A 20,064-nucleotide genomic window follows, 5' to 3' on the forward strand; every position below is an offset into this window, starting at 1 on the left:
TGCCCACTACCCGGGATCTTTAGTCTTTTCTAGGTGCCTTCCCTGACTCTGTTCCCAGGTGCCAAGGAAGGGGAAAGAGTGGGGTTGTTTTGCCACTAGTGAAATGACACTTTTTAAAGACAGAAGCAACATCAGCAGCATCCTTTGTTATTACAAATGCCTTATTCTGAGGCTTGTCCCTTCAGTGTGGCTGCGGGGTTGGGGTGGGGGTGTTGGCTGGACTCCCTGCTGACCTGCTGGTGCTCTCTGCTGCCCCCTGGGGGCAATGCCATAAGGAGTCCTCAGTCTGGCCTGGGAGTGGGGCACAGGGCAATCCTTTGGCCATAGAGATGACCATGCCCCTGCGTACCTCCCCATCTTCAGCCCTTTCCCTGGACCTACTGTGAGACACCTTCTGGGCAGTTCCAGGGGTGACCAAACCTCTTGTGGTCTGACGTCCATATCTGAATGAGTTTGCTTCCTTCTCTTCACCTTCAGCTGAAGACTGTCTGCTCCTGACCAGGATCCCCAAGGTCAAGTGCCTGCGCAATGATCGGCGGGAAGGTGAGTTCTTGGACCCTGGGTGCCTCTGCAGACCAATCTCGGTCTACACCTCTGCACCTCCCCATTCCCTTTTGGCACCATGTCCCACTAAGCCAGCATGCTCCTTCTGCATTCCTTGTGGCCAGGACCAAAGGCTGTGGAAAGACCCTTCTGCTAGCCCGGGTCAGCCCCGACCATGGCATGACTGTGGGCAAGTTGCTGTACTTCTGGCTGCCTGGGTTGTCTCTTCTGAGAAGTGGAGTTAATAATAGACCCTTTCTGTCTTGCGTGGCTGTTGTAAGGTTTAAATGAGCTAAACTATATGGAAATGCTTTGAGAAAACCAAAGGGCATTATTATTAATTTTTAAGATCTTATTTATTTGATAGAGAGAGTGAGAGAGTGCGCAAGCAGGGGGAGGGGTGGGGGGAAAGGGAGAAGCAGATTTCCTGCTGAGCAGGGAGCCCGATGTGTAGCTCAATCCCAGGACCCTGGGATCATGACCTGAGCAGAAGGCAGACACTAAGGCCCCCAGGTGTCCCCAGAGGGCATGATAAAGCATATGTAGCCTCACTTCCCATCTAGAGGTGTTTTGGGGCATCAGCCACATGGCCTAGTGTTGTATGTGGCACTCTAGGAGACACAAGAGAACTACAAAACATGGCCCCTGCTCTTGGAGAACACATCATAAGGCCAAGGAGTCAGGACCCACCTCAGGGACAGGTTGGTCATGATTATGTGCAGTAGATCAGAGACCCCAGGAGCGGGGCGTGATAGGGGAGAGGGCCTCGACTGGGTGAGGGCATGGTAGAACAGGTGAAGGGAGCAAGGCAGGGCAGTCCAGGCTTGAGGGCTCTGCAGGCACGAGCGCTGGTCAGGCCCAGGTGTCCCTGTAATACTAACAGCCCTCCTCCCAAATGCTCGCCCATAGGAGGCATCCACTCTGCCTAAATCCTCACAGTCCCTCCTCCTAACAGTCCATTGTTCCCTTTTGCACAGATGGGAAGTGAGACCTCAGGAGGTTCTGCCCGGGATGATCTGCCCAGGGTGATGAGTAGAGGAGCCAGAATTCCAACCCGGAGGCGGGAGGCTACACTTAACCTCTCTCTCTTCCTCCTCCCCTGAGAGAATCTGGGTCTGGTCAGCAGGGGAAATGGTGAGGTGAGGGTAGATGGCAGAAGACCGTGGAAGCCAGAGACAGGCATTTAGACTTGATAAGGCAGGTAGTAGGGAACCACTACAGGTTTGAGAGAGAGAGAGAGTATGAGAGAGAGATGCAAGGGGCATAATTGAGAAAGACCTGTCAGACCAAGGAGACCTTCTCAGTGGCATGGAAGAAGCCAGAGAGTAATTTCTCCCAAGCACTGGATTGTAGGTACCTTTAGGCCCAGGAATATAGTGTTTCCAGGGGTTTGCCCAACACAAATGCAAACCTTAAGGCTAGCTGCCTTGCTAGCCTGATGGAGTGCAAGGATGGGACAGATGGATTTTTGCACAGATGAATGGATAGTCAGATGGATGGAGGCCAAGTACAGGGCAGAGGCATGGCCAGGGAACTCTCTCCAGGAAGCAACTGTATTCTGAGCTCTTAGAGCGAGTCCCCTCCATCTCCACGGCTCATGGGGCACCAGCAGCTGCTCTCTTAGCACCAGCTGGGCCTCCTCTCTCCCTGGCAGTCGAGTCCCCAGCCCTGACCGGGAAGCTGCCAGAAGTGAGGCCATTATTTGACAGTTGGCGAGCCATCAGCAAGATTGTTTGGGGTGGGGGCCAAAACAGATCGGAATCTAGCCCGTGGAGACCTCCTAGACATGGGGCACTCTCCCCGGCGGGTGGGGGTTATTTTTTCTCTGAGTCCTTTATCTAAGAAGACCGAAGCTCAGAGAAGTTAAAGAACATGCTTAAGGTACGTGAAGGGGCTGACACACTGACTCCAGCCTGTCTTAGTCTAGAAGATTCTCACCAGGTCACACATGATGATGCAGCTGAAGGGGATGGCTTGGAGATCCCCCGGTGGGGGGCGGGGCAGGGAGGAAAGGGTTTTGGTTTCTGGTTTTCTTTGGGTACCAAAATACCCTCCGTTGCACTTTCCATTCACTAATGCCTGACTTTTTACCAGTGTGTCCCCAGAGCCCAGAACAGGGTCTGGCACATGAAGGGCACTCAGAGAATGAGCCTGGAGTAATGACAGTTGATGAGTGGATGCAAGAAAAGAGAGGGACAGAGGAAATAGTCAAATACAAAGTAAAGCTCAGTCACAGTAACTCAGAGGAAGCCTTGGCTCCTGACAGGTGCAGAGCCCTGAGCCTTTTCAGGGATGGTGGGGAGACAAATTGGCCCTGTCCCCATACCAACCCCTGTCCACTCCTATGGCAGGGCTGATCCGGTCCCGAGTTCGTGGGGCAGATGTGGCCACAGCTGCCGTGCTCACCTTTCTGGACAGCCACTGCGAAGTGAACACCGAGTGGCTGCAGCCCATGCTGCAGCGGGTCAAGGAGGTGAGTCCCTCTGTCCCTCGGGGAGCTCTGCCCCTTGGGACGTGCCCACCATGTTCTTGGCATGAAGGCATGTAAACAGTCATTGACTTGATAGATAGGCAGAGTAGAAGCCTAAATGTTCTGCTTCCTCCAGAGTGATGTCATGTTAGTGAGCTTTCTCCTCCGAAAATGGGGGTAATTATAATATTTGTCTTACCGAGTTGTTGGGAGAACTCATGTGGTCATGAACTTGGGTGAGCTGTAAAGCTCCAACTAGGAATGTTGGGGTGGTTTTCCTCCTGGAGGAGACAGGTCCTGTGCTGGGGCAGGGAACAACTTGGGGTCAAGGCTGGAAAGTTTGAGAAGGAGGAAAATGGGGGGCTGGTGTTGCCAAGAAGAGATGAGAACAGGGGCCCCCAGCACATGCCAGCAGTTCACTAGAAGGGGGAGGAGGGTGAGACAGGTGGAGGGAAGGATGAGGTGATCACGGGTCAACCATAAAAAGACAACCAAGCTCAAAAATGGGCAAAGGATTGGAATGGACATTTCTTCAAGGCAAGTACACAAATGGCCAACAAGCACAGGAAAAGATGCTCAACATTGTTAAGCCTTGAGGGAAACTCGAGTCAAAACCACAGTCAGATACCACTTGAGACCTACAGGATGGCCGTGACCAAAGGATGGACAGTAACGAGGGCTGGCGAGGATGTGAAGAAGTGGGAGCCCTTTCACTCATTGCTGGTGAGAACGTAATCTGAGGCAGCCAGATTACAGCCCGGCAGTTCATCAAAAGTTTAAAGATTTTTAAAAATTTATTTATTTGACAGACAGAGATCACAAGTGGGCAGAGAGGCACACAAGGAGGTGGGGGAAGCAGGCTCCCTGCTGAGCAGAGAGCCCGATGCAGGGCTTGATCTCAGGACCCTGGGATCATGATCTGAGCCAAAGGCAGAGGCTTAACTCACTGAGCCACCCAGGCTCCTCTCATCAAAAGTTTAAACACCAAGGGGCGTCTGGGTGGCTCAGTGGGTTAAAGCCTCTGCCTCCGGCTCAGGTCATGATCCCAGGGTTCTGGGATCAAGCCCCACATCGGGCTCTCTGTTCAGCGGGGAGCCTACTGCTTCCTCTCTCTGCCTGCCTCTCTGCCCACGTGTGATCTCTGTCAAATAAATAAAATCTTAAAAAAAAAAAAAGTTTAAACACCAAATTACCTGATGCCCCTTCCACTGCGGGGCACACCCCCAAGAGAAACGGAAATATACCCTCTACACGCAATAACTTACCCTGGAGTGTTCAGGGCACTATCTCTCAGAATAGCCAAAAATGTGGAAACAGCCCAAATGTGTGTGGATATAACCACACGACTACTACTCAGCCATAAAAAGGAATGAAATAGTGATGCGTGCTACAATGTGGATGAAAACGCTTCCCTACGTGAAAGAAGACGGTCCCAAAAGGCCATGTGTTTTATGATTCCACTGATGTGCGATGTCCAGAATGAAACAAAGCCATAGAAATAGAAAGGTGATGAGTGGTTGTCAAGGGCTGGAGAGAGAGAGGATGGGGGAGGTGACCGCTAACAGGTACAGGGTTTCTTGTTGGGGTGATGAAAATGTTCTGGAATTAGGTGTGATGGGTGCACAATCTTGTGACTGTATTGTAAGTCACCGAATTTGCACACGTTAAATTGGTGAATTTCATCACGTGTCAATTACAGCTAGTGAAATTGCTATAAAAATGTGAATTACACCTTGGAACAAAAAACTCTATGAAAAGGCAGAGGCAAGGCCCCCACAGAGCTCTATAGGAAACCATGGGTGGTCTCCCTGCTCCGCCTCCTCCCCGCCTTTTGTGGTCCTGAGACAGGGTGTGTGTGAACTGAGGGGCAGAGCTGGGTGGCCTCCATATTGCAGACAAGAGGATTTTGAAGGTCAGCACAGTCTGGGGAGAGATGGGCCTCTAGGCTGGGTCCCTCTGTGGAGGGAGAGGGAAGAGAGGGCTGATGGTAGCTGATAGTTTTGCATGGGGTGTATCACACAAGCCCCCAACACCATTACCGCACGTCCCAAATCTTTAATAAAATTGACATTACCCCCCAATGCTTTGGAGGTGGATTTGTGTCTAGGAGGATGAAGGGAGTGGTGAATCTGACCTTGAAGCAGATGTGGCTTGAGAGAACGACAGCCAGGTTGCACAGTGACCACAGAGTCCCTGCCGTCAAGCTGCTGGTGGTCCAGTTGGGAAGACTCAACCGAAACATGTACAAACGATGAATAAAACAGCAGTTCAGACCAGCACCAGAAGAGTCACCTCAGGCAGCATAGGATTCAGTGCCCCAGGAATTGTCTGGTCTGTAATTGTGAGAGCAGCTTAAAAGAGGAAGAAATCCTCAGCCTGCAGCAATCCAGCAGGGCTTCCCTGAGGAGGTGAGATCCCAGCAGGGCTCAGCATGATGTGAGAGGAAGAGGCTGGGAGGGCCCATGGGACCTCAGTGGGTCCTTCCAGGAGCCTGGCTGTGGGGCTGCAGGACAGCTCCCAAGATCCTGCCCAGTCCTGCGGGAAGGGCTGAGTGCCTCATGGTGGGAGAGAACTTCTCAGAGCAGGCAGCTGGGCCTTTCTTCACAGAGTCGCTGGCCTCACACCATCTCTCATTCCTCCCCTAGGACCACACCCGTGTGGTGAGCCCCATCATCGATGTCATCAGTCTGGATAACTTTGCCTACCTTGCTGCATCTGCAGATCTTCGTGGAGGTGGGTCCATCTCCCAGAGTAGGGGCTGTAGGCTTGAAAGGGGCAGGTGGGGGCGATCTAAAGCCTTGGTTTGGTGCTCTTCTACCCAGCTGTGCCAGAGCATCTCACACCACCCCCTTACCTCCAGAAAATGGAAAGGGATGGTGGAAAGCTCTGGGATTGGGGACAAAGCCCTCTGGAACCATAAGCGACAAAACCAGGCTAGTCTTGTGTCTTCCCCTCCAAACAAACACTGACACATTCTTTCCAAATGCTGTCAGCCCAGGGACCATGCCTACAGTCCTGTCAGAAGGACATGCTAGGACAGTGTCTTGTGTGAATTCCTAATACATACACCTGGAGGTGGCCTGGACCCAGGCCGTCGAATAGAAGAGCTATTAGCTACATTTGGCTATTGAGCTCTTAAAATGTGACTGGTCTGCCTTGAGATGTGCTGTAAGTGTAAATACACACCAGGTTTCAAAGTCTTATTACAAAATAATGTAAAAAATCTCATCAGTAGTTTTTTATATTGATTACATGTTGGAATGATAACATTTTTGGAACTATTACATTAAAATATATTATTCAAATTAATTTAATACGTTCTTTCTTTTTGATATGGCTGCTAGAAAAAAGTTTTTTAAGATTTTATTTATTTATTTGACAGAGAGAGAGAGACAAGCAGGGGGAGTGGCAGGCAGAGGGAGGGAAAAGAAGACTTCCCACTGAGCAGGGAGCCCAATGCGGGACTCAATCCCAAGACCCTGGGATCATGACCAGAACTGAAGGCAACCTGAGCCACCCAGGTGTCCTAAAAAAATTTCAATTACATATGTAGTTTGCATTTCTGGCTTGCATCATTTGCATTCTTTCGGACAGCTCTGGTCTAGACTTTATAGCTGTGCTGCTATAAGAGCCATATTTGGCTATTTAAATTTAAATCAATTACAATTAAATAAAATTCAAATTCACTTCCTGAGTTGCACTAGCCACATTTCAAGTGCTCAATAACCCCATGTGGGTAGTGCCTACCATATTGGACAGTCAGTGCAGATATAGAACATTTCCATCATTGCAGAAAGTTCTATTGGACAGGCTGCACAATCTGTTGCTAGGAGCTAGTGGGCAGAGTGGTTTTCCTATTTGGGGCCCAGACTTCCAAAAAATGGAAACAGCTGTTACTTAGATCTTAGAGTTGAGTGGGGTTCTGAAGTGAGCCAGGTGTTTCTCCTTTGGGAAATCACCTCAGGGCCTTTGCACTTGCTGTTCCCCTTGCCTGGAATTCCATTTCCCCAGATACCTGCATGGATCAGACTTTCAGGTCAAAAGTGATCTCTTTAGAGATCGTTTCCTGACTACCCTTACTAAAATAGCATAGGTACCTCTCTTTTCAGCACTTTTCACCTGTGGCAGATTATTCCTTTATTGATTTCTTTTTGTAGCCTCTGTCCTACCCAGTAAATCAATGAGGTCAGGGACCTGTCTCCTTCTGAGTGAAGGAATGATTGCATGAATTGCCCAGGGTCCTCTGCGAACTGGGTTCTGATCAGGGGAGACAAGGGCTGGTGGAATGAAGGGGCAGCAGCTCTGCCTGAGCTCTGTCCTCACCCCTCTCTGTCCATTAGGATTTGACTGGAGCCTGCATTTCAAGTGGGAGCAGATCCCTCTTGAGCAGAAGATTGCCCGGACTGACCCCACCAAGCCCATAAGGTCAGTGCTGCTGTGGGCTCTGCAGAGACCCCTTCCTTCCCTGGGCCAGGAGCATGGGAATCTGCGGGGGGGGGGGGTGCGTTTCAGTTGCTGGTGCTCCTGAGGGCACACTGTCTAAGTGCTGACTCGGTTCTGGGCCCAGGGACAGAGAGGACAGAGGCCAGGGAGCTGCTGGATGTCCTGCCCCTGTGACTCTGCAAGTAGGGGATTTTGGGGCAAATGACCTGGTGTTCTGGGGCCATCTAGAAGGGCTTCCAGCCTCTCTAGTTCATGTGTTGCCTCTTTCCTCTCCTTGCTCCCAGGACTCCTGTTATAGCTGGAGGAATCTTTGTGATCGACAAGTCCTGGTTTAACCACTTGGGAAAGTATGATGCCCAGATGGATATCTGGGGGGGAGAGAATTTTGGTAAGTTGAAAGTAACACTAACAGTGACAACAATAATAGATAACCATGCTCGAACACATTCTATGCATAAGGGCCTGTTCTACACATGTATTCATTCGTTTAATCTCACAGCTCCTCGGGGTATGTGTTATATCTCCATTTTACTGATAAAGAAACAGAGGCACAGAGAGGTTAAGTAATTGGTGCAGAGCCACACAGCTCGTAAATATTGAGAAGGTCAGGGGGAGCCTGTGGTCCCACAGCCAGATGTGTGTGGAAGAGCAGACAGACTGTAACTGGGGCTGCAGCTTAAACCCCCAGCTGATTTTTCTTCCAGAAAAGCCAGGGGGGGGTGGGGGGTGCAGCCAAGTTTGGTGGTTAGAGGTAAGGATGGGGCCAGATGGCCTGGGTGCAAATCCTGGCCCTCCCACCTGCAAGCTCTCTGGCCCTGGGCAAGTTAAAGCCTCCCGAAGCCTCGGTTTCCTCAAGAGGCTGGTATGAGTGCCAGCTAGAAGATAGGTTAAAACACAAGGCACGCTGCTGGCGGCCATCATCATTACTTCCGGGGCCAGGGGAGCCCTCAAGTTCCAGCAGGAAAGGAAAGAGCCCAGAGAGCTCCCAGTGTCACCAGCAAGGTTCTGTTAGATAAAGGCCTGATATAAACAGATCAGCCAACTTGGGTACTATAAGGGGGTTTATAAAGAGACTGTCCACACAGGGTGGGCGAGACATAGGAAAACTCTGGGACAGTGTGACCCTGGGCTGGGCTGATGACTGCTGTGAGGTGTGGCCATCCCTCAGTCTGGAAGATGAGGAGGGAGCGCCCCCTGACAGGAGCTGTGGTCTTGGGGCACCCGCAGCCAGCCCATAGCCCAGGCAGAGGGTGTCAGGGGAGAGAAACCCCCACCCTCCCTCTCCCCTGTCCCCGCTCTGACTGACGCTGCCAAGCCCACAGGAAGGAAGCCGGTGATGCAGCCCACTAGGCAAGGAGTGGGGTGAAGGATGGGGAGAGACCCGGGGGGGTCTCCTGTTCTTTGCAGAGCCCTCTGTTTCCTTGTTCATCCTCACCAAGTTTCTTGCGAAGTAAATACGGCCAGTGGTATGCTGCCTTCCAGTTTTCAGTCAGGAAGCTCCACATCTGACGGGTGTGTGTAGTGCCCCCAACTTCAGTGTTGTGAGGGGTGATCAGAGCAAATTCTGTGTTTCTGAGAGGTGAGAAGCAGCTCCTTCTACTCTCTCCTCGATCAGGACACAGATGAGCAGGGGGGCTTTTGTTGTTTGTTTGTTTTTTTAATTAAGATTTTATTTATTTATTTGAGAGAGACAGGGATAGTGACAGATAGGGAGAGAGCACAAGTGGGGAGCAGAGGGAGAAGCAGGCTCCCCGCTGAGCAGGGAGCCCAACACAGAGCTCAATCCCAGGATCCTGGGGATCATGACCCAAGCCGAAAGAAGATGCTTAACCCCTTCACGGGCGGAGCCACCCAGACTCCCCAGCAGGGGTTTATCATAGGTCTGATCTTAACTCAAAACCAACTGGAGTGGAAAGAGGCATGGAATGTTCTCCCCTTTGTAACTTATTCTTGGAAACCATTTGCATACAGGCATTTGGAGAAGTAAATTCTGGGAACCCGGGTGCACTGACCCTTCCTTCTAACCTCCTTCCGCATGTTCTGGGCCCAAGTGACCTCCGTGTGCCCTCAGTCTCAGCCTGAAGGGAGGTTTGGCAAAGCGAGTTTCTTGTACAGACACTGAGGACTGAGAAACTAATGGTCTCTCCTGCATCCAGGAGCTTTTTTCTTTTGTCTTTTCTCTTTCTTTCTTTTTTTTTTTTTTTTTTTTTTACAGCTGGTGATTGACAGAGGAACAAGTAAATGATCAAATGGCTAACTTCAGATTCAGCCTGAGGCAAGGGCTCAGTGGTTGGGAAACTTGAAAGGTGAACCACAGAGTGGTTCTGGGAAGGTTTTTGTTTCTTAGAAGAAATTCAAAGAAATTTTTAGGCTAGCCTTGGTGCTCATACGTTCAGCTGCTGGGAGCAGTTTTGAGTCAGGAGGGCTCTGCTGCTGGTGGGTTCGGGCCTTTCATTTCATTCCTTTGTTGAAGGAAGGAAGAAGCCCAAACTGAGACTCGTTCCTGTGTTCCCTCAGAGAGCCCCAGAGGCAAGTGGAGGTGGCAAACGTGAAAACCTTGGGATTCCCATTAGAGGGCCTTTTGAAAGGTAGTCTGATCATGTCGGTCCTCAGCTCAAGATCCTGCAGGGACTCTGTGCCATCGCTGAGAGCAAAGCCCGCAGTCTTCACGCCATCTGCCCTTCCCCCACAGCACTCCACCAGCTCTGCCCACAACTCCTGCCGCTCTCACCTGGCTTCACTCCTCCCCGAGCTGCCTCCTCTAGGCCCCCTCTCGGCCCTGGAACTTGCCGCCTACTCCAGCCTCCACAGCTTTGCCCTTGCTGGTCCTTCTGCCTGAAATCCTTCTCCCATAAAAGCAACATGACTTGCTTCCCACCTCCTTCAGGTCTTAGGTCAGATGTCCCCTTTGGATGGAGAACTTGCCAATCAGATTAAAACTGTAGCCCACCCCAGCCCCAGGGGTTCTCTTCAGCTCTTCCTGCTTCATCCAGTCTCCATTGCTCTTAGTATCATCTGATAGACCGCATTTCACTCGTTTTCTTGTCTACTTGCATTTTTGTCCCTTATTTTAGTGACTTCTTGTCGCCTACCCACGAGTGTGTAAGGATTCTAGAACAGTGTATGACACATAATTAACAGGTGCCCAGTAAAATTTTGCTGAATGAACTAAGGGATCTGATTCGAACAGTGCAGCTTGCTGGACAAAATGTGAACCTGACATTGTAATTCTGCAACAGGGTATTTGGGTGGTCTTGGAGAAGTTAACATGTTTGAGCTTCCCAGTCCTGATTAAAACACATGGGGACAGAAGCACCTGTTTGGCTCAGTTCACAGAGCATGGGACTCTCAATTTCAGGGTCATGAGTTCAAGCCCCATGCTAGACACGGAGCCTACTTAAAAAAGAATAAGTAAATTTTTTTTTTTAAGATTTTATTTATTTATTTGACAGAGAGAGATGACAAGCAGGCAGAGAGGCAGGCAGAGAGAGAGGAGGAAGCAGGCTCCCTGCTGAGCAGAGAGCCCGATGCGGGGCTCGATCCCAGGACCCTGGGATCATGGCCTGAGCCGAAGACAGCGGCTTAACCCACTGAGCCACCCAGGCGCCCCTAAATTTTTAAAAAATTAAAACAAACAAAACATCAGGGTGATAATACCAGCTTCACATGCTTGCTGTGAGAATTAGACCTGGGTTCTAGAGCATGGCACATAGTAAGGGCTCAGTAAGTGATGGTGATGTGTTGTGGGTGGTGACAATAACAGTATGGAAAGTGCAGGCTGGCAGGATGAAGTGACTTATTAGCATAACCAAGTTAGTCTGGTAGGAATGGAACCAGAATGCAGCTCTTCTGTCCTTCAGGTCGTCCCTAGTTCTAAATTTCACTTGCTGACCCAGCTGCAGAGCTCTTCCTGGGAGAAGGAACACAAGCCTGGCAGTCTGCCGGCTGCCCTAGGGAACCCCATCAACATGGCCACCCATGCTATACCACATGTCCAGCCCTGGCCCCTGGCCCATGTCTGGAAGCTTCTGCTGCCCACAAGCTGGACAGAGGCAGGTGTTAGCTGAGGGGTAGGCAGTGGGCCCTGACAAGTTGCAATAGGTGAGAACCCTCCGGCCTGTCCAGGGACAATGAGTGTCTGTACTGCCAGCTGGGGAGAGGGAAGAGGGACCAAGGCTAGAAGTCATGAGTAAATGGTCTTTCTTTCTTTCTTTCTTTTTTAAGATTTTATTTATTTATTTGACAGACAGAGATCACAAGTAGGCAGAGCAGCAGGCAGAGAGGAAGGGAAAGCAGGCTCCCCGTTGAGCAGAGAGCCTGATGGGGGGCTCAATCCCTGGACCCCGAGATCATGACTGGAGCTCAAGGCAGAGGCTTAACCCACTGAGCCACCCAGGCGCCCCTCTTTTTTTTTTTTTTTAATTAAAAACAAAACAAACAAACACAAAACAAGGGTTGTGTATTTTCTGAGATAGGAATGAGTGTTTTAATGTCAGAGGTGTCTGTCCAGCTATAGGGTTCATATGAAGGGGTAATCGGAAGAGATTATGGAAGGTGCAGCCCCCTGCCCAGGGGGGGTCCTTGCCAGAAGTGACAGCGGGGCGGGCAGTTTGTGACAGCCTCCTCTAGGAGGCAGAATGGCCACTTGCATCTCCCAGCCCTAAGGGGGACCACAGTCCCTCGCGGTCCTGCCCAAGCTCATTCAGCATGCCCACCACTATCACAAGGAAGCGTGTCTCAAGGCGGCCAGTGGGTGCCTGTAAATGGGGACCCCCTGGGCCAAGAGGGAGGTCTGGAGCCAGGAAGACACCAGCCGGAGCGGCCTTTGGCCTGGTTGGTGGCTGGTGTTCCAGTCTCGTGAATGCTCAGAGTGGACTGATGAGCAGATGTGTTCTTCCTTAGCAACATCTGGATGGGGCTTTCCAGGCAGAGGCTGGAAACGACGCTGCCGTTGATTCGGTTTTTCTTCTCCTCACGGTCTTGGTGCTGCTGCAGGGCTTTCCCCGCTGCTCTTCCAGGGATCAGATGCGGACAGGGTGTATAGCGGTCGGCAGTGGAGGGTGTGTGTATAGAGGGGGGTGGCTATGTGTGGTGTGTGTGGGGCAGGATGTGCATGTGTGTGTGTGTGTGTGTGGTGTCTGGGGTGGGAAGTGTGGAGCGGGTATGTGTGCAGGGGGCTGTGGGGCAGGTTGTATATGAAGGGAATGTGGATGTGGTGTATATGGAGAAGGTGTGTTTGGGATGAGATAATGGGGCTGGGGTGTGTGGACAGGGATGTGTGTTGTGGGGGGCAGGAGTGTGCACATGCATGGAGTGAGCAGTCAGGAACGTGTGCAAGGGTAGGAACATCCCATGTAGACGGGCCCAGAAACCCCGAGCCCCACCGGTGCCTCCAAGCAGACACCCGAGAGGCTAGATCCTTCCCACTCTTTTTTTTTCTTTTTTTAAAGATTTTATTTATTTATTTGACAGGCAGAGATCACAAGTAGGCACAGAGGCAGGCAGAGAGAGAGAGGAGGAAGCAGGCTCCCTGCTGAGCAGAGAGCCCCAATGCGGGGCTCAATCCTAGGACTCTGGGATCAGGATCCGAGCCAAAGGCAGAGGCAGAGGCTTTAACCCACTGAGCCACTCAGGCGCCCCACTCCTTCCCATTTTTGCTCCATGGGGACTTGCCAAGGGCTCTTCCCTCCTGACAGCTGCTGTCTCCTGCAGAACTCTCCTTCAGGGTGTGGATGTGCGGTGGGAGCTTGGAAATCGTGCCCTGCAGCCGGGTGGGCCATGTCTTCAGGAAACGACACCCCTACAACTTCCCTGAGGGCAATGCCCTCACCTACATCAGGTAGGTGACAGTGCAAAGAGTGCCAGGCTAGGAGCCAGGCCACCTCGGTCTGAGACCCCACGAGCCCTTTTGGTCTTTCCTGTAGCTTTAGGCAGCTGCCCCTCCCCCTTTCTGGGCCTCAGTTTCCCCATTTGTTCCTTCCAATTCTGGGATTCCAGGTACCCTGAGGCATGGAAGGATGAAACTGAGAGTGCTGCCACCAGGCCTCCCTTGTCTTGACCCTCTTTGTCCATGAGCTTCTTGGAGAACTGGCCCAACCCCTAACTGGGGGCCGCCCTCCACTCACCAGGCCCCAGGTTCTGGTCATGGGTGTCCTGTCCTGAATCTGAGCTGGTCAGCGTCTACGCATCTACGTCCCCAGCCACAGGGTCCAGCCATCCCCCGAGCTCCTGGTGGGGATGGAAGGGGAAGAGGGTCCCGAGGACCCCCCCTGGGAGGACAGTTCTTTCGCTTGTCAGGCCCGCGCTTCCTTGTTTGCCGCAGTGGCTCCCCAGTTTAGCTAACCGGATGCTTTATTACTTTGGTTTGCTTCCCCCAACCCCGTTTTTTGTTTCTATAATTATAAAAGTAATCCATGTTCATTACAAAATTCAAGTCTGTACCAGAACATACAACGCATACATATCTGTACCTGTATGTGTTCTTACTCTTTCTATCATATAGAGAGGAAAAAGCAAAAGTTCCTTTTACCCGATCTGACTCCTATCCCACTTGTCTCTCCAAAAGTAACTTCTGGGAGTAGGTTTCTGATCTATCATTTCAGGCCTTTTAACTCCTTTTCATATATGCAGTTCACGTAGAGAGAAGCACACACACACACCATAACTTTGTGTTTTTCTATAAACGGGGTCACGCTGCGTGTCCTGTCAGCGGCCTGCTTTTCTGCCACTCCACCCTAAATGACAGGCGTCCTTCTGTGTCCATACCTGCTCACTGGGGTGTGCCCTCCATCCCGTAGCAGCGTCATATAAAAACTGTTGTTCTCCTATGGATGGACATTCAGGTCGTCACCCATGTTTTATCAAACAAGTATTTGGTACCCGTTCCTTGCGCCCACAGGCAGGCATTTCGGCAGAACAGAGCCCTCCAGGGGACTGTGAAGGGTATGCAGACATGCGCTGATGGAGGTTCACAGACCCGACTCCTCTCTCCCACCCCAATCACTATTCCTTTGCATCACCCCGCACGGCACAGAGTGGATCGCAGTCCTCACTCTGTCCCCTCCCTGGTGACTTTGTTTTGTTCCTTCCTCCCCTTTTAGGAACACCAAGCGCACCGCAGAGGTGTGGATGGACGAGTACAAGCAGTATTACTACGAGGCCCGGCCCTCAGCCATCGGGAAGGCCTTTGGCAGGTGGGCCCCTCCACCAGTCCCATTATGCTCCCTCCAACCCGCCTTAGCACAACCAGAACAAAACACAAAATGGTGTGGACGCCTGGGAAGCGCTCACAGTCTCCTTGGTAACTGAGCCCCTCCCCGCTGGGCTCCTGGGAGTGGGGGGCTCTGGTAGGAGAGGCAGTGCGGGGCAGGACCGGGCCCTTGAGGACCACGCAGCCGCATGGGGAGAAACAACAGCCAGAGGAGGCTCGCTTCGGAAGAAGAGCGCCCGTTCACCCCGCCTGAAGAAGAAAGGACATCTGTGGGAGTAGACAGGGCCGGGCCGTCTGCAGAAAACACTTGGGGTCTGGCCACCACTCAAAACACGCCTGTGATCTTGTTAGCCTGTTTTCCTGTCCTGGGCTCGTATGACGACAGTCTAGTTAAGCATTTTCAAAATGTAGATTGGTTATGAAATCAATTTCATGGGTCGTGACCGACATTAAAAAAAAAAATCGTAGAGAACATGATAGATTGGACCAAAGCAGAATAGAAAAGAACAGTTGATTGCAGTTAAGGCTAAGTATTGTTTGGTGAAATGTCTTTCAGTTAGATGTGTGTGTGTGTGTATATGTGTGTGTGTGTAGCTATATACACATATAGGAATACTCGATCACAGTGTGAGATACGTTTATTTCTAAAGGTTGTGATCAGAACATTGGTGATCGTCTCTGAATCTTCTGCACTCTTTTATTGTTAGCTATATCCCTTTAAAAAATTACATCACTATTTCTTTCCGTGGTGAACTAACCTTTGCTGAAGATCTACCCTGTGCTAGGCTCTTATCCTATCTTAATTCATTTTATTCTCTGAAAACCTTCTGGGACAGGTGGTCGTGTTTACTGGTGGAGAAACTGAGGCTCAGAGAGGCGGTTAGGGTCATCTGTCAGTGGCCATTCCCATCAGGGTAGCTGAGGACACTGGGGAGAGGAAACTGTGGCATCCAGGCGCACCTCAGAGGGATCTCATTTGCCAAAATTCCTGAAAGACCTTTAAAGCATGCTTTTCATGTTGGACCCTTTCTGCTGAAATTGGAATACAGGAAGGGAAAACTTGGAATTCCTTAAGGCTTTGTTTGAGGACCAGCTAGGGGTGTGCTGAGGTCTCATGGTGTGAGAAGCCGGAGTCAAACAGAGCCCCTGGGGGGCTTCTCTGATTCTTGAAAATGTGCAGGAATTTGGGGAAAGAAATGAGGAATGGCGAGGAGACCTGGGGGGACCTTGCAGGTCAGACAAGGATTTTTGGCAATTGGCCACGGCTGGAAGGCAGCCTGGGACAGCTCCTGGCCCTGCCCCGCCTGGGATAGGCAGAAGGAGGGGGCCAGCCTCCTGGGGCTTCCTCCCTGCGCCCGCCTGCCAGAGCCTGAGGCTTCCCTTCTCTTTCAGCGTAGCCACACGGATTGAGCAGAGGAAGAAGATGAACTGCAAGTCGTTCCGCTGGTACTTGGAAAATGTCTACCCAGAGCTCACGTGAGTGCGGCCCTCAGCTTGCGCATCTGGCCTGGCTGGGGGGCCAGCGGTTTGGGGGACCCCCCACCCTGAGATCACCCTACCTTGGGCAGTCCAGCTCTTTCCAGCTATCAGTGTTTCATCTTCATGTGAAGGCTCTGGGGGGGGAGGGGAAAAGAGTTACAAGTAAGACATGGCAGGAAGTGATTTTTTTTTTAAAGATTTTATTTATTTATTTGACAGAGAGAGATCACAAGTAGGCAGAGAGGCAGGCAGAGAGAGAGAGGGGGGAAGCAGGCTCCCTGCTGAGCAGAGAGCCCGATGCAGGGCTCGATCCCAGGACCCTGAGATCATGACCCGAGCTGAAGGCAGAGGCTTAACCCACTGAGCCACCCAGGTGCCCTGGAAGCAATTTTTAATAGACTGGGTCACAGAGCCGGAAATGGGCCTTATCCCCACAGGGAAACAAAGCTGCATTACGTAGCAAAAGCTGCAGAAATAAAGACTCCTCCCTTTTGACTCTGTTCTCTCCCTTCTGGGAGTTTATCCTCAGGAAGTAAAGCAACCGAAGCAAAAAACTATTGACAAGAGCTGCTCATTCAGCGTAGGCCTCTCGGCTGCTGTGAAAAATCTAGAGATAACTAATGATAAGGGGTGGGTTTAGTGAGTCCCAATGCGTGGATCCGAGCAAACAGTGGGCGTCCATTAAGATCTCAATCAGAGAGACTGCAGAGCCCCAGGAAAATGTTTGCTCTGACAAATTGGAAGTAGACACAGATGGGGGGCGCCGGACCCACGGCTGCTTCTGAGCGCGTGTGCAAGCTCCCCAGCTAGGGGTGAAGGGTAAGGCTGCTGTATGGCCCTGAGGCTTCCTTTTTTCTCATTTCAAAAGCCTTCTCAACCACCTGGCTCATGGCCTCATTTCTTTCGGGTCTCAACTCAAATGTCCTCTTCGGGGGCGGGATGGGCTCCCTGAACAGTCTGTGTTTGCAGAGCACCCCCTTCCCCAGCATCCCTGTTTAGTCCATGCTCACCACCCTCCAGCGCCTATGTGGTCAATTCATTTCCTTGCCCCCCCGCCACGTGACAGTAAGCTCTATGCGGGTAGGGGTGTGATCTGCTTTGTTTCCTGTCTCAAAACGGGCACTCAATATGTATCTTTAACCGAACAAATTGCATAGTCAATAAGCCTCAATAGTAATAACTCGGGAGTTAGTGTTCTCCTTTCTAGAGCTGTCACCTTAGGGAACGGGTAATTCCATCAATGTCAGTCACAGCAGCTTTCCAGAACACTCCACCCCTCAGAGCCTGCAGGTCCTCGAAAAAGGCGACTCCCTGTTCTTTAAAGGCAGCTTTGTTTTTTGGAAAAGAGCCATCATTAGGTTGTCGCCAAGTCCAGTGAAGAAGGCGATTACCCGCCCCCCCCCCCCCCCCCCCGCCGCCCCATAAGGTGATCCTGGCTCCCTGATAGAGCATGACAAGGACTGAAACAAGTCAAGAATAAACTGACACTGGGAGAGAGTTTCAAGGATTTCAAAACAGTTCAAGCAAGAGCAGCATCTTTTATTTATTTTTTTAAAAATTTTATTTGTTAGAGAGAGAGAGAGTGTGTGTGTGTGTGTGTGCACAAGTGGGGTGGGGTCAGAGGGAGCCCAATGAGGGACTGGATCCTGGGACTCCAGCATCACAACCCGAGCCGAATGCAAACGCTTAATGCCTGAGCCACCCAGGCGCCCGAGAGCCTCATCTTTGAGAAGAGTTGGCGGCCTGGGTGAGCCAGCCCCCAGATGAAGGCTGTGAAAGGAAAGAACATTATACTTTTTATTAAAGTCTAATAAATGGACCACTTTCTCCAGTGGCCACTTTTAAGGGAGGTAGTTTCATTCAGACATGTCATTTCTCAGGCAAAAAAACAATCATTTCTTTACATCCTGCCAGAGTTCAAACAACACTGGGATGGAGCCCCGGGCTCTAGGCCTCGGGCAGCAGCTGGGAGGCCCATGGGAGACACGGGGAGTACCGGGAACACGCCTTTCCTCTCCACACCCAATCCCCATGGACAGGGTCTCATGTTATCCCCCGAGGACTGAGAGGAAAAGTGTTTTATTATAAATACCAGAAACCTGGATCCATGACAAGACAGGACAGTGGATGAAACCAGCTACGTGAAGTGAGGAGTATGAGTCTTCTGTTTCTTCTGTCAGTGTGGGGAGGTTTTATAAAATGATCCTGTGTGGGTAATGTAGAAGCCGCGCACCTCATTCCTGTCCAGGTTACCATCCTGGTCCACTCTGTAAGTTCTGCCCGGGGTGAGGGGCCAGCAGCGGCTCAGGTCGTTGGTGAGGAAGGACTTCTGTATGCCAAGTGATACAAGCTTTCCTCCAAACAGGGGAGCCTAATGGTTGGCCCCACTTGCAGAGGGTCAGTGGGGGAAATGAGGTGGCGAAGGGAGAGGCCCCTGTTTTGCTAGGCCTGCCTCAGTCCCGGCACAGCTCTGCCCCCTGCAGACCGGAGTTCTGCTGGCCTCAACAACTGCAATGTAGTCCTTTTGTTAGGACTGTCAGGAACAGTAGGGCAAGCTGTGCACACCACATGTGCCAGGGCACTAAGCGCACCGTGGATATCGTACATTTATTCTAACACTCCCTGGCAGATGGCAATAAAAGTCTTCTAACAAGACCAGTAGATTATGATAGTTTTCTAATAGATGGAAGTCTAATAGATGGGCCAATTTTCTAATAGAGGGAAGTAAAAAGTCTCAAGGAAGGGACATTTTTGCTCTTTCTACAAAGGCATTCTAAGGGCTGATGGCTGCCCTGCTGGGAGGAGGCCCACAAAGAGGGAAGCAGACGTAGTTGGGCTCGGCCAGGAAGCTGAGGGAGGGTGGGAGAGACGACCGTGCCAGCAGCTCCAGGGCTGGGACCACAGGGACACCTCACGAGCCACTGTAGGTTTGGAGATTGTTGCCCAAGCCCCGCGTACCCTCCCCCCAACGCCCAAGTATCAGTGGCCAAGCCTTCCTGCCAGTGGCTGTTGCCACATGTAGACAGTGCCCACTTCCGCTCTGGAAGCCGACCACCCTGCACATCTCCCTGAGGACAGGGCCAGGGAGAGGAAGCACGCAGAAGGATCTGGAACAGCCTGGGCTGCATTCCTGAGCGGGTCCGAGGGGCCTCAGCAGGCATCTCTTCTCCACAGGGAGGGGTAATAGAACAGGTTGGCACTGGACGAAGCAGAGTGGGGGGAGTCTTTGCATCCTAACACCCTCATCCTTGGGAGAGGTTACGAATTCAAATCCTACAATGATCGGTTGGGTGATGCAAACCAATCAGGTGGGCAGCCGTGAGAGGCAAGGGAGTTGTGGCCAACTGGCATGCAAAAGCCCGTCCCCCAGGGGGCAGCACGACCTTGTGTTAGTGCCTTGTGGGAATCCAAGGCTCGGTGTGGCCTCATCTTCCTTTTTCTCAAGAGAAGCTGGATTCAGATTTCTTTGTGTAACCTTCAGATTTTTAATATTGCCAATTAGCTAAAAGCCACAACTACCACGCTATGTAGGACAGAGAAAATGTGTTTGAGGCCAGAGCTTCTCCCCAGCCCCTGAATCCGAGGCCTCCCCCTTGATACCGGCAGGCATGCGCCCACCCGGATCCCAGGACCGAGAGACAGGAGGGGGCAAAGAGCTGGAAGAAGGCCATGCTCCGGCTGGCCTGGGGTTGTGTGGAAATTTGGACTCGGAGGGTCTGTGTTGGAGAGTGACTCAGAGGCTGGTCTGGGTACCCAGTGACTCCTAGCCCTTATCCTGTCTTTCTCTTCTGCTCCCAGCCCCTAACTGTGCTGGCTACTGGGAATAGAGCTGCCCTGAGGCCCATCTGCCCGGAGTCCAAGGGGATTATGCCAGAGCTCTCCTTTCCAGTGCCAAGCCTTAGAAAACCTGCAAGCAAGA

The 20,064-nt window shown here is 51.5% G+C and overlaps 1 protein-coding gene across 1 annotated transcript in view; it reads left to right on the forward strand.

Annotated features, from left to right (window-relative positions):
- The window catches only part of GALNT16 (polypeptide N-acetylgalactosaminyltransferase 16), a 93,491-nt gene that overhangs the window by 64,102 nt on the left and 9,325 nt on the right, over positions 1 to 20,064 (forward strand). The window contains exons 6-13 of the mRNA XM_059373473.1: positions 478 to 543; positions 2,895 to 3,016; positions 5,659 to 5,746; positions 7,354 to 7,438; positions 7,741 to 7,844; positions 13,169 to 13,295; positions 14,557 to 14,649; positions 16,059 to 16,142. Coding sequence (XP_059229456.1) covers positions 478 to 543; positions 2,895 to 3,016; positions 5,659 to 5,746; positions 7,354 to 7,438; positions 7,741 to 7,844; positions 13,169 to 13,295; positions 14,557 to 14,649; positions 16,059 to 16,142 — 769 coding nt within the window. The remainder of the gene's footprint in view (positions 1 to 477; positions 544 to 2,894; positions 3,017 to 5,658; positions 5,747 to 7,353; positions 7,439 to 7,740; positions 7,845 to 13,168; positions 13,296 to 14,556; positions 14,650 to 16,058; positions 16,143 to 20,064) is intronic.

The sequence above is a fragment of the Mustela nigripes genome, chromosome 13 (assembly GCF_022355385.1).
Source record: "Mustela nigripes isolate SB6536 chromosome 13, MUSNIG.SB6536, whole genome shotgun sequence".
NCBI lineage: Eukaryota > Metazoa > Chordata > Mammalia > Carnivora > Mustelidae > Mustela > Mustela nigripes.